This window comes from Octopus bimaculoides, chromosome 1 (genome assembly GCF_046866305.1).
Source record: "Octopus bimaculoides isolate indiv1 chromosome 1, ASM4686630v1, whole genome shotgun sequence".
In the NCBI taxonomy this organism is placed as follows: domain Eukaryota; kingdom Metazoa; phylum Mollusca; class Cephalopoda; order Octopoda; family Octopodidae; genus Octopus; species Octopus bimaculoides.
The window spans coordinates 131893278-131907606 of record NC_142928.1 but is presented as its reverse complement, the minus strand read 5'-3'; the positions used below and the strand labels follow the sequence as shown (position 1 = coordinate 131907606).

The 14329-nt window shown below is 35.2% G+C and overlaps 1 protein-coding gene across 2 annotated transcripts in view; it reads left to right on the top strand.

The window, feature by feature from the left end:
- Positions 1-9049, top strand: part of LOC106882593 (uncharacterized) — a 40724-nt gene extending 31675 nt beyond the window's left edge. For both annotated transcript variants that reach the window (XM_089358434.1, XM_089358428.1), the window contains exons 10-12: positions 1103-1131; positions 3885-3919; positions 8915-9049. In XM_089358434.1, coding sequence (XP_089214560.1) covers positions 1103-1131; positions 3885-3919; positions 8915-9032 — 182 coding nt within the window. In that variant the 3' untranslated portion in view covers positions 9033-9049. The remainder of the gene's footprint in view (positions 1-1102; positions 1132-3884; positions 3920-8914) is intronic.
- Positions 9050-14329: the final 5280 nt, after the last annotated feature.

The window sequence follows — 14329 nt, the reverse complement described above, 5'->3', positions numbered from 1 at the left end:
CGGGTGGCACATAAGATGCACCATTTTGAGCGTGGCTGTTGCCAGTATCGCCTGACTGGCCTTCGTAGGATTTTCGAGCGAGATCGTTGCCAGTGCCCCTGGACTGGCTCTTGTGCGGGTGGCACATAAAAGACACCATTTCGAGCGTGGCCGTTGCCAGTATCGCCTGACTGGCCTTTGTGCGGGTGACACGTAAAAGCACCTATTACACTCTCTGAGTGGTTGGCGTTAGGAAGGGCATCCAGCTGTAGAAACTCTGCCAAATTTAGATTGGAGCCTGGTGTTGCCATCTGGTTTCACCAGTCCTCAGTCAAATCGTCCAACCCATGCTAGCATGGAAATCAGACGTTAAACGATGATGATGATGATGTTGATGTTAAATAAATAAATGTAAAAATATAAGTTTTTTTAAGCAAATATTTATGTATAAATTTCATAAGCATTTATAAGGGGGTCTCTAAAGTAAAGCCTGAAATATAAAGTTTGAAAATAAAAAGTTTGAAAACCCCTGTTTTAGAAACTGCTTCTGGCTTGAATCATTTAGTTGGTTGACTTGCCATCTTCCTTTGGTGATCTTTCTTATAGCACCAATCAGAATAGTTGTCCCTATATCTTTCATAATAATATTAATTTTAACCATTATTTTACAGCTTTATTAATAATGAAATCTAGCTGCATCAATGTTATATTTAACACTTTTGTAACTATTGACTACATTTTTATTCAGTAATTTTTCATTATAATCAGTATTTTGGAGGGGTTTAGTAAAATATCTGTAACTTTATATATTGGTATATTATACTGGTGTTGATCAACTGAAATTTTGTAGTATCATTCATGTTATAATGAGATTTTGAGCAAGATTTTAATTTTAATATGAACTCATTAGTACTCATTGAATTGAGATGGTTTGATATTAAAAAACTTCATATTTTACCTGTCTTTTAGATAATATTTTAATATTAATGAGTAAAAGCTAGAGATTTAGAGCAAAGATTTAAATATAAATTTCTTTTTCCCCTTCCCAAAATATAAGGATTTTAGGTTTAGTAAAATAAACCAAAATTTGTGATAAATATGTTTCATTTATTTATATTTTCAGCTAAATCCAGCAAAATCTTGAAATCAACAGTAAGTCGTTACTTTCCACATAATTTCATAAAATTAATATCAGTTATAATCTGAGATGTTTCAGCCAACAATGGACTTGGCCCATGACTAATTTAATTTAGTATTATTTTATAAGGTAAACTCAGAACATAGAGGAACGGAACTAATTATGGTCAGGTATTTAATTCAATACTGAACCATTCCATTTTTATTAAAGACTGTAGCAAGTCATGAAGTTATTTTTCAAACAAAAATATGTTAAAACAAAGAAAAAGTTGCATAACACTACTTTTAATCATGTTTTGATTAGACAAATAACTTTTGAAAGGAAAGTTATAAAAATAAAATGATGTCACAAAATTAAAAATAAGCAAATAAAACTCTGTGAATTGGTGTACATGTGTGAAAGTAAGAAAATGGATGTATTAAAATAATAGATAAAAAGTTGTAATCACTGAAATAGTTTCACTTGTTCTGTTGACATTTTGTTTCAGTTAGAATGCTTTCACCTGCACATAAAAAAATTTCATTCTCCATTCTGTTGTTGTTGGCACTCCGTTGCTTACGACGTCGAGGGTTCCAATTGATCCGATCAACGGAACAGCCTGCTCGTGAAATTAACGTGCAAGTGGCTGAGCACTCCACAGTCACGTGTACCCTTAACATAGTTCTTGAGGAGATTCAGTGTGACAAGGCTGACCCTTTGAATTACAGGCACAACAGAAACAGGAAGTAAGAGTGAGGGAAAGTTGTGGTGGAAGTGTACAGCAGGGTTCGCCACCATCCCCTGCCGGAGCCTCGTGGAGCTTTAGGTGTTTTCGTTCAATAAACACTCGCAACGTCCGGTCTGGGAATCGAAACCGCAATCCTATGACTGCGAGTCCACTGCCCTAACCACTGGGCCATTGCGCCTCCACCATTCTCCATTCTAGATCCAGCATAATTCTCGACATCATTGTTCTTTGTTTCAAATGTATTAAAGTTTTTAGAAGAACAATAGTTTCAGTATTTCTTGGCTAAGTTACTCTCAGCAATAAACTTTTGTTTTGGATTTCATCTAGTCATCAAGAAAAGCATTACCTGCAGGTTCACTATTCATTTATGAGATACATGAATGATAGAGCTGTGAATCATAAGGTTTTCAAAGGGGATAATGTTTTGACTGTGTTAAAAATAGAGTTAGAATTGGTAATGAGGTGGGTGAGGAATATAATATAGTTAACAAACAGGCAGGTATTCACCAAAGCTCTGTTCTTTGCTTAACCTTTTAAGCCAGCATGGTTTCAGGATGTAGAACTTTGGGAAGTTTCTTTATGGCAATAATCTTATTCTCATCTTAGAAATCAAAGGATTTTAAGTTTAGAAGCTGGGAGTCTCTAAATTTAGGAGGCTTGATTGAGTCAGTCACTCAGTTTAGAAATTTTGAAAGGACTAATTGGATAGAATCACAAAATCTAAGAGGAAAAACCTTTGCTTAGTGTGTGGGACTGAAAGACAGAGGTACTTAACCCTCAGAACCTCAGTAGCTGCTATTTCAGCCACAGATGCAAATACTCCAGCAGCCGCTTTACCGGCCAATATTTTCTGCATTGGAAAACCAGTCAGCAACTGCTGGCTCGAGTGGCTCCACAAGCGCCAGTATTGGCGATAAAAAAACAAAACAAAAAAACAAGTGGTAAGGATAATGTTGCCCTCTATTTGGTATTTTATTTCAATATGAGAGACAGAAATCACATTTTAGTTATACTGAAGTAATATTAGGCAAGAAATCATTTTATTTGCTCTTTTACCCAGGGAACATGGGGTGAGGGTGTCCAGAACAACAGGCATCTAGGGTTCAAAGGGTTAATATTGAGCAAGAAGCATAAACAGTACAGGAGGTTGATGGAAAGCTACAAGATTATTTATATAAATGAGTGTAGTAGAGATAATTGGTTTCTTGGAGACAGCAACATTGGCATTGTCTGAATGAATTTAAACAGCACTGTTGACTCATACTACAATGAGAAAGCTTATCCAGAAAATTCTAATCCAGGAAGTTACTGTTGAAGAACATTAGACAATTTTACTTTTGCTAAACCCTTTCGTTACCGTATTTATTTCGAGATGCTGTGTTTCTTTCAATTAATTTTAAATATAACAAAGAATTTAGTAAAATAACTTAGTTATCATTAAGCTGGTGTTAGGAACATAAATTATGGCTAAGCTTTGGTGGAAGATTTTAATTCAAGACTTATGAAAACAAGACACTACAGAGCCAGAGCCAATTTCAGCTGGGTTGGTATCAAAAGGGTTAAAGGCAAGAAACTACTGAACTGTAATATAGACACCCTCAGTGAATCAATGGACATGACACTGCAGGATGTTTATATCATAATCACTAAAAAGAAAAGTGTTTCTCTGTCTATCTATAAAACTTGGGTAGTAAACAGATAGGAGCTAATTTAGTTACTTCTGTCAAAAGGTTCGTTTATCTAGCACACATATGTTCTTACCAACATGATCACCTCTACTATGCACATGTACCAATTCTCTTAGCCTTATTTGGAAAATAACTTTGCATCTCGAATAAGTGATATTCATTCCTTTTCATTTGCTGCAAATCCTCCACATTAATTGGCCAAGTTTTATTACCATGTGATACACTCTTCCTACATATACCTTATATGTTACTGCATTAGTTATTATTTTATTATATTTATTGCTTGTTTAAATATTTTTATTGCTGTAATTTCATTTTCAGTTATTTTTTTTTTGTTTTTTGTTTTAAATAGCAACCAAAGAAAAAATTAAAGGAAGCCAACCAAATGTAAGTTAACTGTTAAGATACTATATTTCAAGTGGAGAGTTACAAGTTTGTATTTTGTTACTGGTATGCCTGTGTCCTTAATAAGGCACTTATCTTGCAGAGGATATAAAATAGAGATCAACTTGATGTGCTAATTAGATAGAATTGTTGTTGTTGTTTATGCCCCAGGTCAGACCAATGAGAATCTCATTAATTCAGAGTTATAGAATTTTACATTCAAAGTGAGGAATTGATAATGTTAGACTGAATGCCTTTCTACATATATATTTTATACATAAAAGTATTAGGTTATGTTGGGTAAAGAGGGGTTTTGAAAACCCATCATAAGTGTTCAGTTCACTTGTAATCTTTCAAGTTATAAAAATATAGTATTTAATTTTGGTTTACAAGACCAATGTTTTATTTAAACTATTGTAATATTTATGATTATAAATAATTGTTTATAGGTTAGAAGATAGAAACTGAAAGAAGCCCATCGTGTGTGTGTCTTTGTATCAGTGTTTGTCCCCCACTGCTGCCGGTGTGCTTACATCCTCATAACTTAGCAATTCAGCAATAGAGACTGATAGAAGTACCAGGCTTAGAAATAAATATATAAGTACTAGAGTTGATCCATTCAACTAAAAATTATTCAAGGTGGTGCCCCAGCATGGCTGCAGTCTAATGACTGAAACAAATGAAATATGAAGACAACTGTGTAAAGAAGTGCCAATCTCTATCTGTGGAGGAGACCTGTGACAGAGGTAAAACCCAGGAAGACATGGGACGAGGTGGTGAAGTATGAACTTTGAATGTTGGGCCTCATGGAGGCGACGACAAGTGACCAGGAACTTTGGCAATATGCTGTGCTTGAGAAGACTCATCAAGCTAGGTGAAATCATAGTTGTGACTGATGCTGATGTCACACTAATAGCACCTGTGCCAGTGATACATAAAAGCACCCGTGCCGATGACACATAAAATGTACCCATTACACTCTTGGAGTAGTTGGCATTAGGAAAGGCATCAAGCTGTAGAAACGATGCCAAGTTAGACTGGAACTTGATGCAGCTCTCTGGCTTACCAATTCCAGTCAAGCCATTTAACCCATGCCAGCATGGAAAGCATATACTAAATGATGATGATATATATATATATATAGATGTGGCTTATGCTGCAGCTGTTTTGCTTCTGACTAGTGTTTGTTGTTGGTGAATAGTCAGTCTATTTCTTAGAGTAAGCTTTGTTTGACCTATGTAATCTTCATTACATTCTTGACATTTGATACTATACAGGGTTATTCAAAAAGAATGAACCGATTTCATTATGCAATATTTTGATAAAGAAAAGCAATAGAAAACTTCAGCTAAGTCACAAGTATTTACTCAATTAACTTTTATTTCCTGTCTTACAACTGTTCAATGTGGCCACCACCTGTAGCATGGGTAACATCAATACAATAAGAGAATTCCTCCCAGACACATATCAGCATATCAAAAGCAAGTTCATTATGGAACTAAAGAATAAATTTGCTTTACCTGAGGTGATTCCAGAAGATATTGACATAGAAGGGAAATGGAAAAACTTCGATAAAGCATTCAACCAGATAGCCAAAAAAGTACTCGATGGATCGTGATATGCTGATATGTGTCTGGGAGGAATTCTCTTATCGCATTGGTGTTGATTGTGCTGTAGGTGGTGGTCAAATTGAACACTTGTAAGACAGGAAATAAAAGTTGATTGTGAGTTAATACTTGTGACTTAGCTGGAGTTTTCTATTGCTTTTCCTTATCAAAATATTTTGTAATGAAATCGGTTTGTTCTTTTTGAATAACCCTGTATATTAAATTCCTTGAAGAACAAGTAAAGTGATTTTTTTAATGGTAAAAATCTGTCCTGATTTGAATTTGTATGTTGTATCTTCAATAAGATTGATGCAAGTTCCACAATTGGGGTAGCTGTTGGTGTAGGAGTTGTGAGGAATTTTTTGAGAGACTTTGATTGTCTTTTAGTTTTGGTTATTTCGTGTATTTCGAATGCTTACATGGGAGTCCAGATATATGAACAATCAAAATTAAAATATGGCTTGAACTTCCACAAATATCAACTAGAAAACTGGAAATGTTACTTAGATGACTGCCTAATCCAATGGATGTACACATTTCAACAACTTATAGATTTCAAAAACCTAATCAACAGCATAAACAATAATATAAACTTCACCATGGAATACAGTAAAAGAGATAAAAACATTGAAACAGACATTCACTACAAACAAACAGATTCTAAACAATGCTTACTGTTCTCTTTATGTCAGTCCAAACATACAAAGAATATTATTCCCTCTAATCTAGCAAGAAGAATCTGCACAATTGTCTCAAACCCTGAAACTCGCAATAAAAGACTCCAGGAACTAAAACAAATACTACTTAAAAGACAATCTATAAAACATTGAAAGTCAGTTTGAGTCTGGCTTACTTATTTGTTTGCTTGCAAACCCAGCCAAACTGATACATAATGGGAAAATACTATCAATTAAGTTTACCCTGAAATGTTAATACGAATGGAATGAAACCAGTTTCACATAAATTGGAGCAGTAGTTATTGAGATATTTGGCGTTTGGGGGTATAAATACCCAAAACGGTGCATAATGGGAAAAGGTTCGGAATATGACTTCATCATTAAAAACAGTGATTTGACAACAAAAAAATATTTTGTTTTTTTTACAGTGAATGTTTCTATTTTCACTTTTGTTACACATAATATTTTAATCATTTAGAAATATTTTTAAGTGAATGTAATTTCAAAAATATTGTTTGTACAGTAAGTATTTACAAAATAAACAATATTTTAATGTTTTTTAAAGTTATTTTCAAGTGAATATCATTGCAAAAAATTTTTTTTGCCATATTTAAAAAATATTTTTAAGTGAAAATGACTTTAAAAATATGGTAAATATTTTGTAAAAGACCCATTCATAACCTCAGTGGGAAATAATTTTTTTCCATAGGTTTTTTTTCGAGTGCATTGAATGTATCTCGCCTCCAAAGATTTGGCTGCTATTTCTAGCATACCCTGCTACCACATAACAGCTATTTGTGATAAAGGACCCAAAATACCTGTTACATGGTAGCAGGGCATGCAAGAAATAGCAGCCAAATCTTTCCTTTTCTGGGGAAAGGAGCCGTTTATGTATGATTTCGATGTCACATTCAGTGAAAGCATATGAAATAACCTGGAAAAGAAAAAACTCATGAAATAAAACTTTGTTGCTGGGAAACTCAGAGTTTCCTGGTGACCCAATGGGTCATGGGTAGTTTAGTATCCATTAAAGTTAATAGAAAACTGAATAGAACGTGCCAAGGTAATAAATATCCAAAATCTATGAAAAACGAAAAATGCTCCAGATGCATCCAATAATTTACATAACCCAAGAAATAAAGAGGTTTACAATATTATCCCACTACTAAGACAAGCCAGCCCTCAGCCAAACTGTCCAACCCAAGCCAGATGGAAAGCAGACATTAAACAACGATGATGATGATGATTTTCAGATCCCTCACTGTATGTAGTTTTTACCTAATTTTTTCCTACTCAGATTAAATCCCTCTGGGCTTTTACATCCAACTATTAATCTTCTACAAATCGAGCAGAACTTGAATTTCATTTAATTTATCCATTTAGCCTATCAGTTTCTGTCAGTTTATAAAGAATGTGAAAAAGGGTTATGGGTACTGCTTCATCCACTTCAGACTAATAAATGAAACCCCTTTGGAATTAAGATTATATAAAACTTTTTCCCCATCACTTATTTTCATTGTTTAACTCCAGGTCAACCATAATCAAGTCGATCTTATAATCAAAAGCATTCTAGCCATGAAATGTGTGTTTTAAATTATACTAGCAGAAATATCCAGCGTTGCCTGGATTAAAGAAAATAATGAAATTCGAAAATGCCTTTTAGATCTCTAGCATGACACATGGATTATGCAGTTCTCAACAGTAATTAGCTGAGGTACAAACTATTAATGTCAATAACATATTTTGTCCAATGTTCTCACTGTTAAAATTGTTAAAAAAAACAGGTAGTTCTTTGTCTTTGCAATCACCTTCAATTTTCAGTACTTATTTGAAACACATTGAACCTGAAAATGCATAAACTTGGGAAGAACCAGCCTGCAGGCACTCCTCTCCTGTTAAAAAGTACATCAACTCCATGCAAAATACATTTAAATGAGCATTCATTATAACGGCATTCCCACATGCATTCTTTTCAAGTTATTTCGATGTTACACTCGCTTGCCCTAAGCCTTATTGCACGCAAATGGAGAAAACGTTCACTGCGTGTATATCGATCGCTGTATGCCAGCGTCTAACAGCTTTGGCTTTTTAATGCACAAAAAATTGAAATTATTTTTTTTCTGTGCCTCTGATTAAAATTTTCGAAAAACAATCCCAGCCACATTACTTGGAAAAAAATAATCTTTATTGTGCTGGTTTTTCGTAAAATTTCGCACATGGGAAAGGCAACCAAATCACCCCTCCCCACTTTGAATAGGATATTCTTATCTTAAAAAGTAATAATCGATTATCTCGGTAACCATGGGAGTTGGAGGGCAATAAAAATCTCCTGAACATGAGCGGACCATGCTGCCACTCTGTGCTGAATTTCACGCGATTCCACTGCACCGTTCTCGAGTGAATCCGCCGACACTCAATCAATCAATCAATCAATCAAGCAAGCAATCAAGAACACTGCAATTTATAGTATAGATTATTTAATATATCATTGCCTTGTTTATGATAGTGGGGAAGGAGAATGAGATTTTAGCTGCTGTTTCTAGCAGGTCATGTGACCTTGTAAAAGCTCCATTGTACATCTGTCTTTTTACTTGTAAAAGCACTGGTGTGTTTCTCTTTCAATGAGTGCTTTTTCTAGAAATTCTTATAGAGTAGATTTATTCTGTTATGGCTTTATTTATTTGTGTCTATTTTCTTTATTCAAATTATTGCAGAGCAAGAAGAAAACAGAAAGAGTATGCTGTACCTCCCCAAGTGACAGCTTCCATACTCAATCATTATACAAAGATGGTTTTCCCACCTTCCTGTCATGATGTATTAGGTTTAATGTAAGTCTACTTTTGACTCATTTTACTCAATCGTCGTTTTTTGCTACTGAAATGCATTACCACATTTATTGCACAACTTTGAGACTTATTCTATGCTAATGGAAGAAAGCCAGGTGTCTTCTCTGACTCCTTCCATCTTTTTTCCTCACATCAAAATCATAGAGGGAATATGTTTGCATGCTTATTTCACTCACAGCTTGGCTTTGCATTATTGACATATATTTCACTTCTCCTGATTCAGGCTGTGTTATACATATATATATATATATATATATATATATAATAATAATAATAAGTAATAATAATTAATAATAATAATAATTAATAATAATAATATATAATAATAATAATTAATAATAATAATATATAATATATAATAATAATATATAATAATAATATATAATAATAATATATAATAATTATATATAATAATAATAATAAATAATATATATAATAATAATAATAAATAATATATATAATAATAATAATAAATAATATATATATATATATATATATATGATAATAAATAAACTGCTAGGGACATACGTAAGCTCGCAAGAAATGATGCCAGTATGCTCCGTTGGATGTGTAATGTCAATGTGAATACCCGTCAGAGTGTAAGTATCTTGAGAGAAAAGCTGAACATTAGAAGCATCAGTTGTGGTGTGCAAGAGAGACGATTGTGCTGGTATGGACGTGTGGTGAGAATGGATGAGGATAGCTGCCTGAAAAAGTGCCACACCCTAACAGTTGAGGGAACCCGTGGAAGAGGTAGGCTCAGGAAGACCTGGGCTGAGGTGATGAGGCAAGACCTTCGTACATTGGGCCTCACCGAGGCGATGACTACTGACCGAGACCTTTGGAAATGTGCTGTGCGTGAGAAGACCCGGCAAGCCAAGTAAGATCGTTGCCAGTGCCCCTGGACTGGCTCTTGTGCGGGTGGCACATAAGATGCACCATTTTGAGCGTGGCCGTTGCCAGTACCGCCTGACTGGCTTCCGTAGGATTTTCGAGCGAGATCGTTGCCAGTGCCCCTGGACTGGCTTGTGCGGGTGGCACATAAAAGACACCATTTCAAGCGTGGCCGTTGCCAGTATCGCCTGACTGGCCTTTGTGCAGGTGACACGTAAAAGCACCTACTACACTCTCTGAGTGGTTGGCGTTAGGAAGGGCATCCAGCTGTAGAAACTCTGCCAAATTTAGATTGGAGCCTGGTGTTGCCATCCGGTTTCACCAGTCTTCAGTCAAATCGTCCAACCCATGCTAGCATGGAAAGCGAACGTTAAACGATGATGATATATTGCATATATATATATATATATATATATATATTGCATATGTATATATATATATATATATATGAAAGAAGGTTTGAAAATGCACTTATTTTTTAAAAATATTTATTTACTTGACTGGTTTCACTTTTTTAGAAAAAGATTATCAAAAGTCTTTGAGAATAATAAAAAATGTTAAAAAACAGTTCGAGTATTGAAATGCGTATATACATTCTTTGATGATAAAATATATTTAAAGTATAAAGCTTTGTATGAACTTTGTATTGTTACATACTGATTATCACACATTCTCTGATATGAAAATGTTAAAAACAGTGTATGGAAAAATACATATACATATTCTTATACATATTCTTTGACAATCGAATAAAGTTGAGGAGCAACTGCAACTTCCTTTTCTTGACATTCTCATTATAAAAATGGGTACCAGCATTGAGACTGATATTCATTACAAACCGACTGATTCCAAGCAATACCTTCTGTTCACCTCCAATCACCCAAAACATACAAAGACAAACATTCCCTTCAACCTTGCGAGAAGAATTTGCACAATTGTCTCTAATTATAGAACTCGAAATAAAAGACTCGAAGAACTAAAGGCAATTCTCCTCGAAAGACATTACCCAGCATCATTAGTTGACAATGGAATAGAACGGGCCAAGACAATTGCTACCCATGACCTGCGAAAACCGAAACACATACACGGCATGTTAAATAGTCTCCCATATCTCTCAACACACAATCCTAGAAATGCAGAAGCTTAAACAATAATATACAAAAACATCCCACTACTGAATCAAGACCCACATCTAAAAAGAGTACTTGCAACCCATAAAATAATAAAAAGCAAAAGACAACCCAAATCCCTAAAAAACCTACTCACGAATGCAAAATTGCCCAACACAAGCCCACCACCTACCGTCAAAAAATGTGGTCGTTCCAACTGCAGGACTTGCATCCACCTCATGGAAGGAACAACATACAGATTCCAGTCGGGACACACTTTTGTCATAAAAAATAACTTCACCTGCGCATCAAAAAATTTACTTTATGCCATAAGGTGTGAAGGGTGCCACAAAGAATACATAGGGCAAACGAGCCTTACTCTCAGAGAAAGGATGACAGTCCACCGCCAACAATTGAGGGATCCCACCACAAGACAGATACCACTTAGTGGGCACTTAGATCTCTGTGCACAAAACAAGTCCCCCAAATTCCTAGTTTTCCCATTATACCAATACTCAGACAACACCACTGACCAAACACGAATAAATAGGGAAAATAATCTTATTCAAAAATACAGACCACAGCTCAACATACTCTAACATAAGCCCCCTCCCCAGGTGCACGTCCAAAACAAAGACACACAGATACGCAAAATCACACACACACCAATACAATGCAAACCTCCGACACGAACACACTTACACACATATATACACACACAGACAATCACAATATCTCCACACTAGAGCACAAACCCACATACATTTCAAGAAAAAACACATGCATATATACACTTACAATACAATTGTAGCAACCACAACCAACACCCATACACACATATGTAAACAGGTACATGCACACACCTACACACCACTCCGGCAACCACAAATCATATTCACATACGCATATTTGCATACATATGTACACACACATACAAACAACATACGCCTGTTCCCCAGTAAAAATGTCACACACACACTCAAAAGAAAAACACACACAATACAATCCCAACAATCACAACAAACACTCACAAGCACACATGCACAGAAGCATGCACACACAATGACACACCTCCCCGACAAATACAAGCCACATAGACGCACTCACACAAACACACCCACACGTATACACACACATACTGTACTAACAATTCAAACAAAACTAATCACTCACAATGACAGCGCACACACACACATGTACAAATATACACCAGGAAACTACACAAACCATACCCACATACACACATACACACACATACAAACGCATACCCAGTACCAACATACACGGAACACACATGCACACACATACACATCACCTGGATAAACCCAACGTACAAGGACACCTAATAAATACAACACACACATACATGCTCACACACACATGCACCCTCATGCGCACACATACAGTTGCTCTCTCACACACACACGCACCACAATGACAATTCAAACACAAACATACTTAGAGACACACACAAACTCACGTACACACACATAACACCTCCACCAACACACAACACAAATAGACATACGTACACATACAGAGATACACATACATATGAACCATCAGACACACATACGGTTGCTTACACACACACACACACACCACAAGGGTATTTAAAACAACACACTCACTCAGACAGAGAGAGACACACACACACTCACGTACACACACACTCCCACACTCACAAAAAACACTCCCATGCACACACACATATGCACACATACATACACACACAGACGCACACATATGTACACACCCTCACACATACATACGGTTGCTCTCTCTCACACACACACACCACAAAGATGATTAAAACAACACATACATACTCAGAAAAATAGATATACGCACACTCTCACGTACACACACCTAACATCCCCACCGACACAAAAAACACAAACACACATACACACGCACTCACACACACACAAACAAACACATATACACATACATACACATACACACTCACACAAACGTGTACACACATACACACACCATCCTACCATAGATAAAACACACACATACTCATATACACATGCCACACACGCACGCCCACATACAGACATAGACATACACATACATATGAACCATCACACACATACGTTTGCTTACACACACACACACGCACACACACCACAAGGATATTTAAAACAACACACCCACTCAGAAAGAGAGAGACACACACACACTCCCACACTCACACAAAACACTCCCACGCACACACATGCACACATACATACACACACATACGTACACACCCTCACATACATACGGTTGCTCTCACACACACACACACACCACAAGGACGATCAAAACAACACATACATACTCAGACAAAGAGATATACGCACACTCTCACGTACACACACACCTAACATCCCCACCGACACAAAAAACACTCAAACACACACTCATATACACATTCCACAATAAACTCTGGGACCAATAAAAACGGCACACACACACACACACGGACACAAACACACATATATACACACACACATAGAGATGTGCACAAAACCAGTCCCAAAAACCAGTGAACCATGACAGACTGTCACAGACCAACCAAGAATAAAATAAAAAAATCCTCTTCTTCCCTCCCACCCCAGCTAGCCAGTCATACTGTCTCTTAAGATAGTAAAACATTCCCACAATATACACAAGAGAAAAAAGCCAGGTCAGTTGCTCCTCAACTTTATTCGATTGTCAAAGAATATGTATAAGAATATGTATATGTATTTTTCCATATGTGTATTTTCATACACTGTTTTTAACATTTTCATTTTAATATCAGAGAATCTGTGATAATCAGTATGTAACAATACAAAGTTCATACAAAGCTTTATACTTTAAATATATTTTATCATCAAAGAATATATATATGCATTTCAATACTCGAACTGTTTTTTAACATTTTTTATTATTCTCAAAGACTTTTGATAATCTTTTTCTAAAAAAGTGAAACCGGTCAAGTAAATAAATATTTAAAAAAAATAAGTGCATTTTCAAACCTTCTTTCATATATATTTCCACTCGTACGGTATTCCACAACTTTACTTTATTATATATATATATATATATATATATATAATATATATATATATATATTGCATATATATATATATTGCATATATATATATATATATATTGCATATATATATATATATATATATTGCATATTATATATATATATATATATTGCATATGTATATATATATATATATATATTGCATATGTATATATATATATATATATATATATATATATTGCATATGTATAT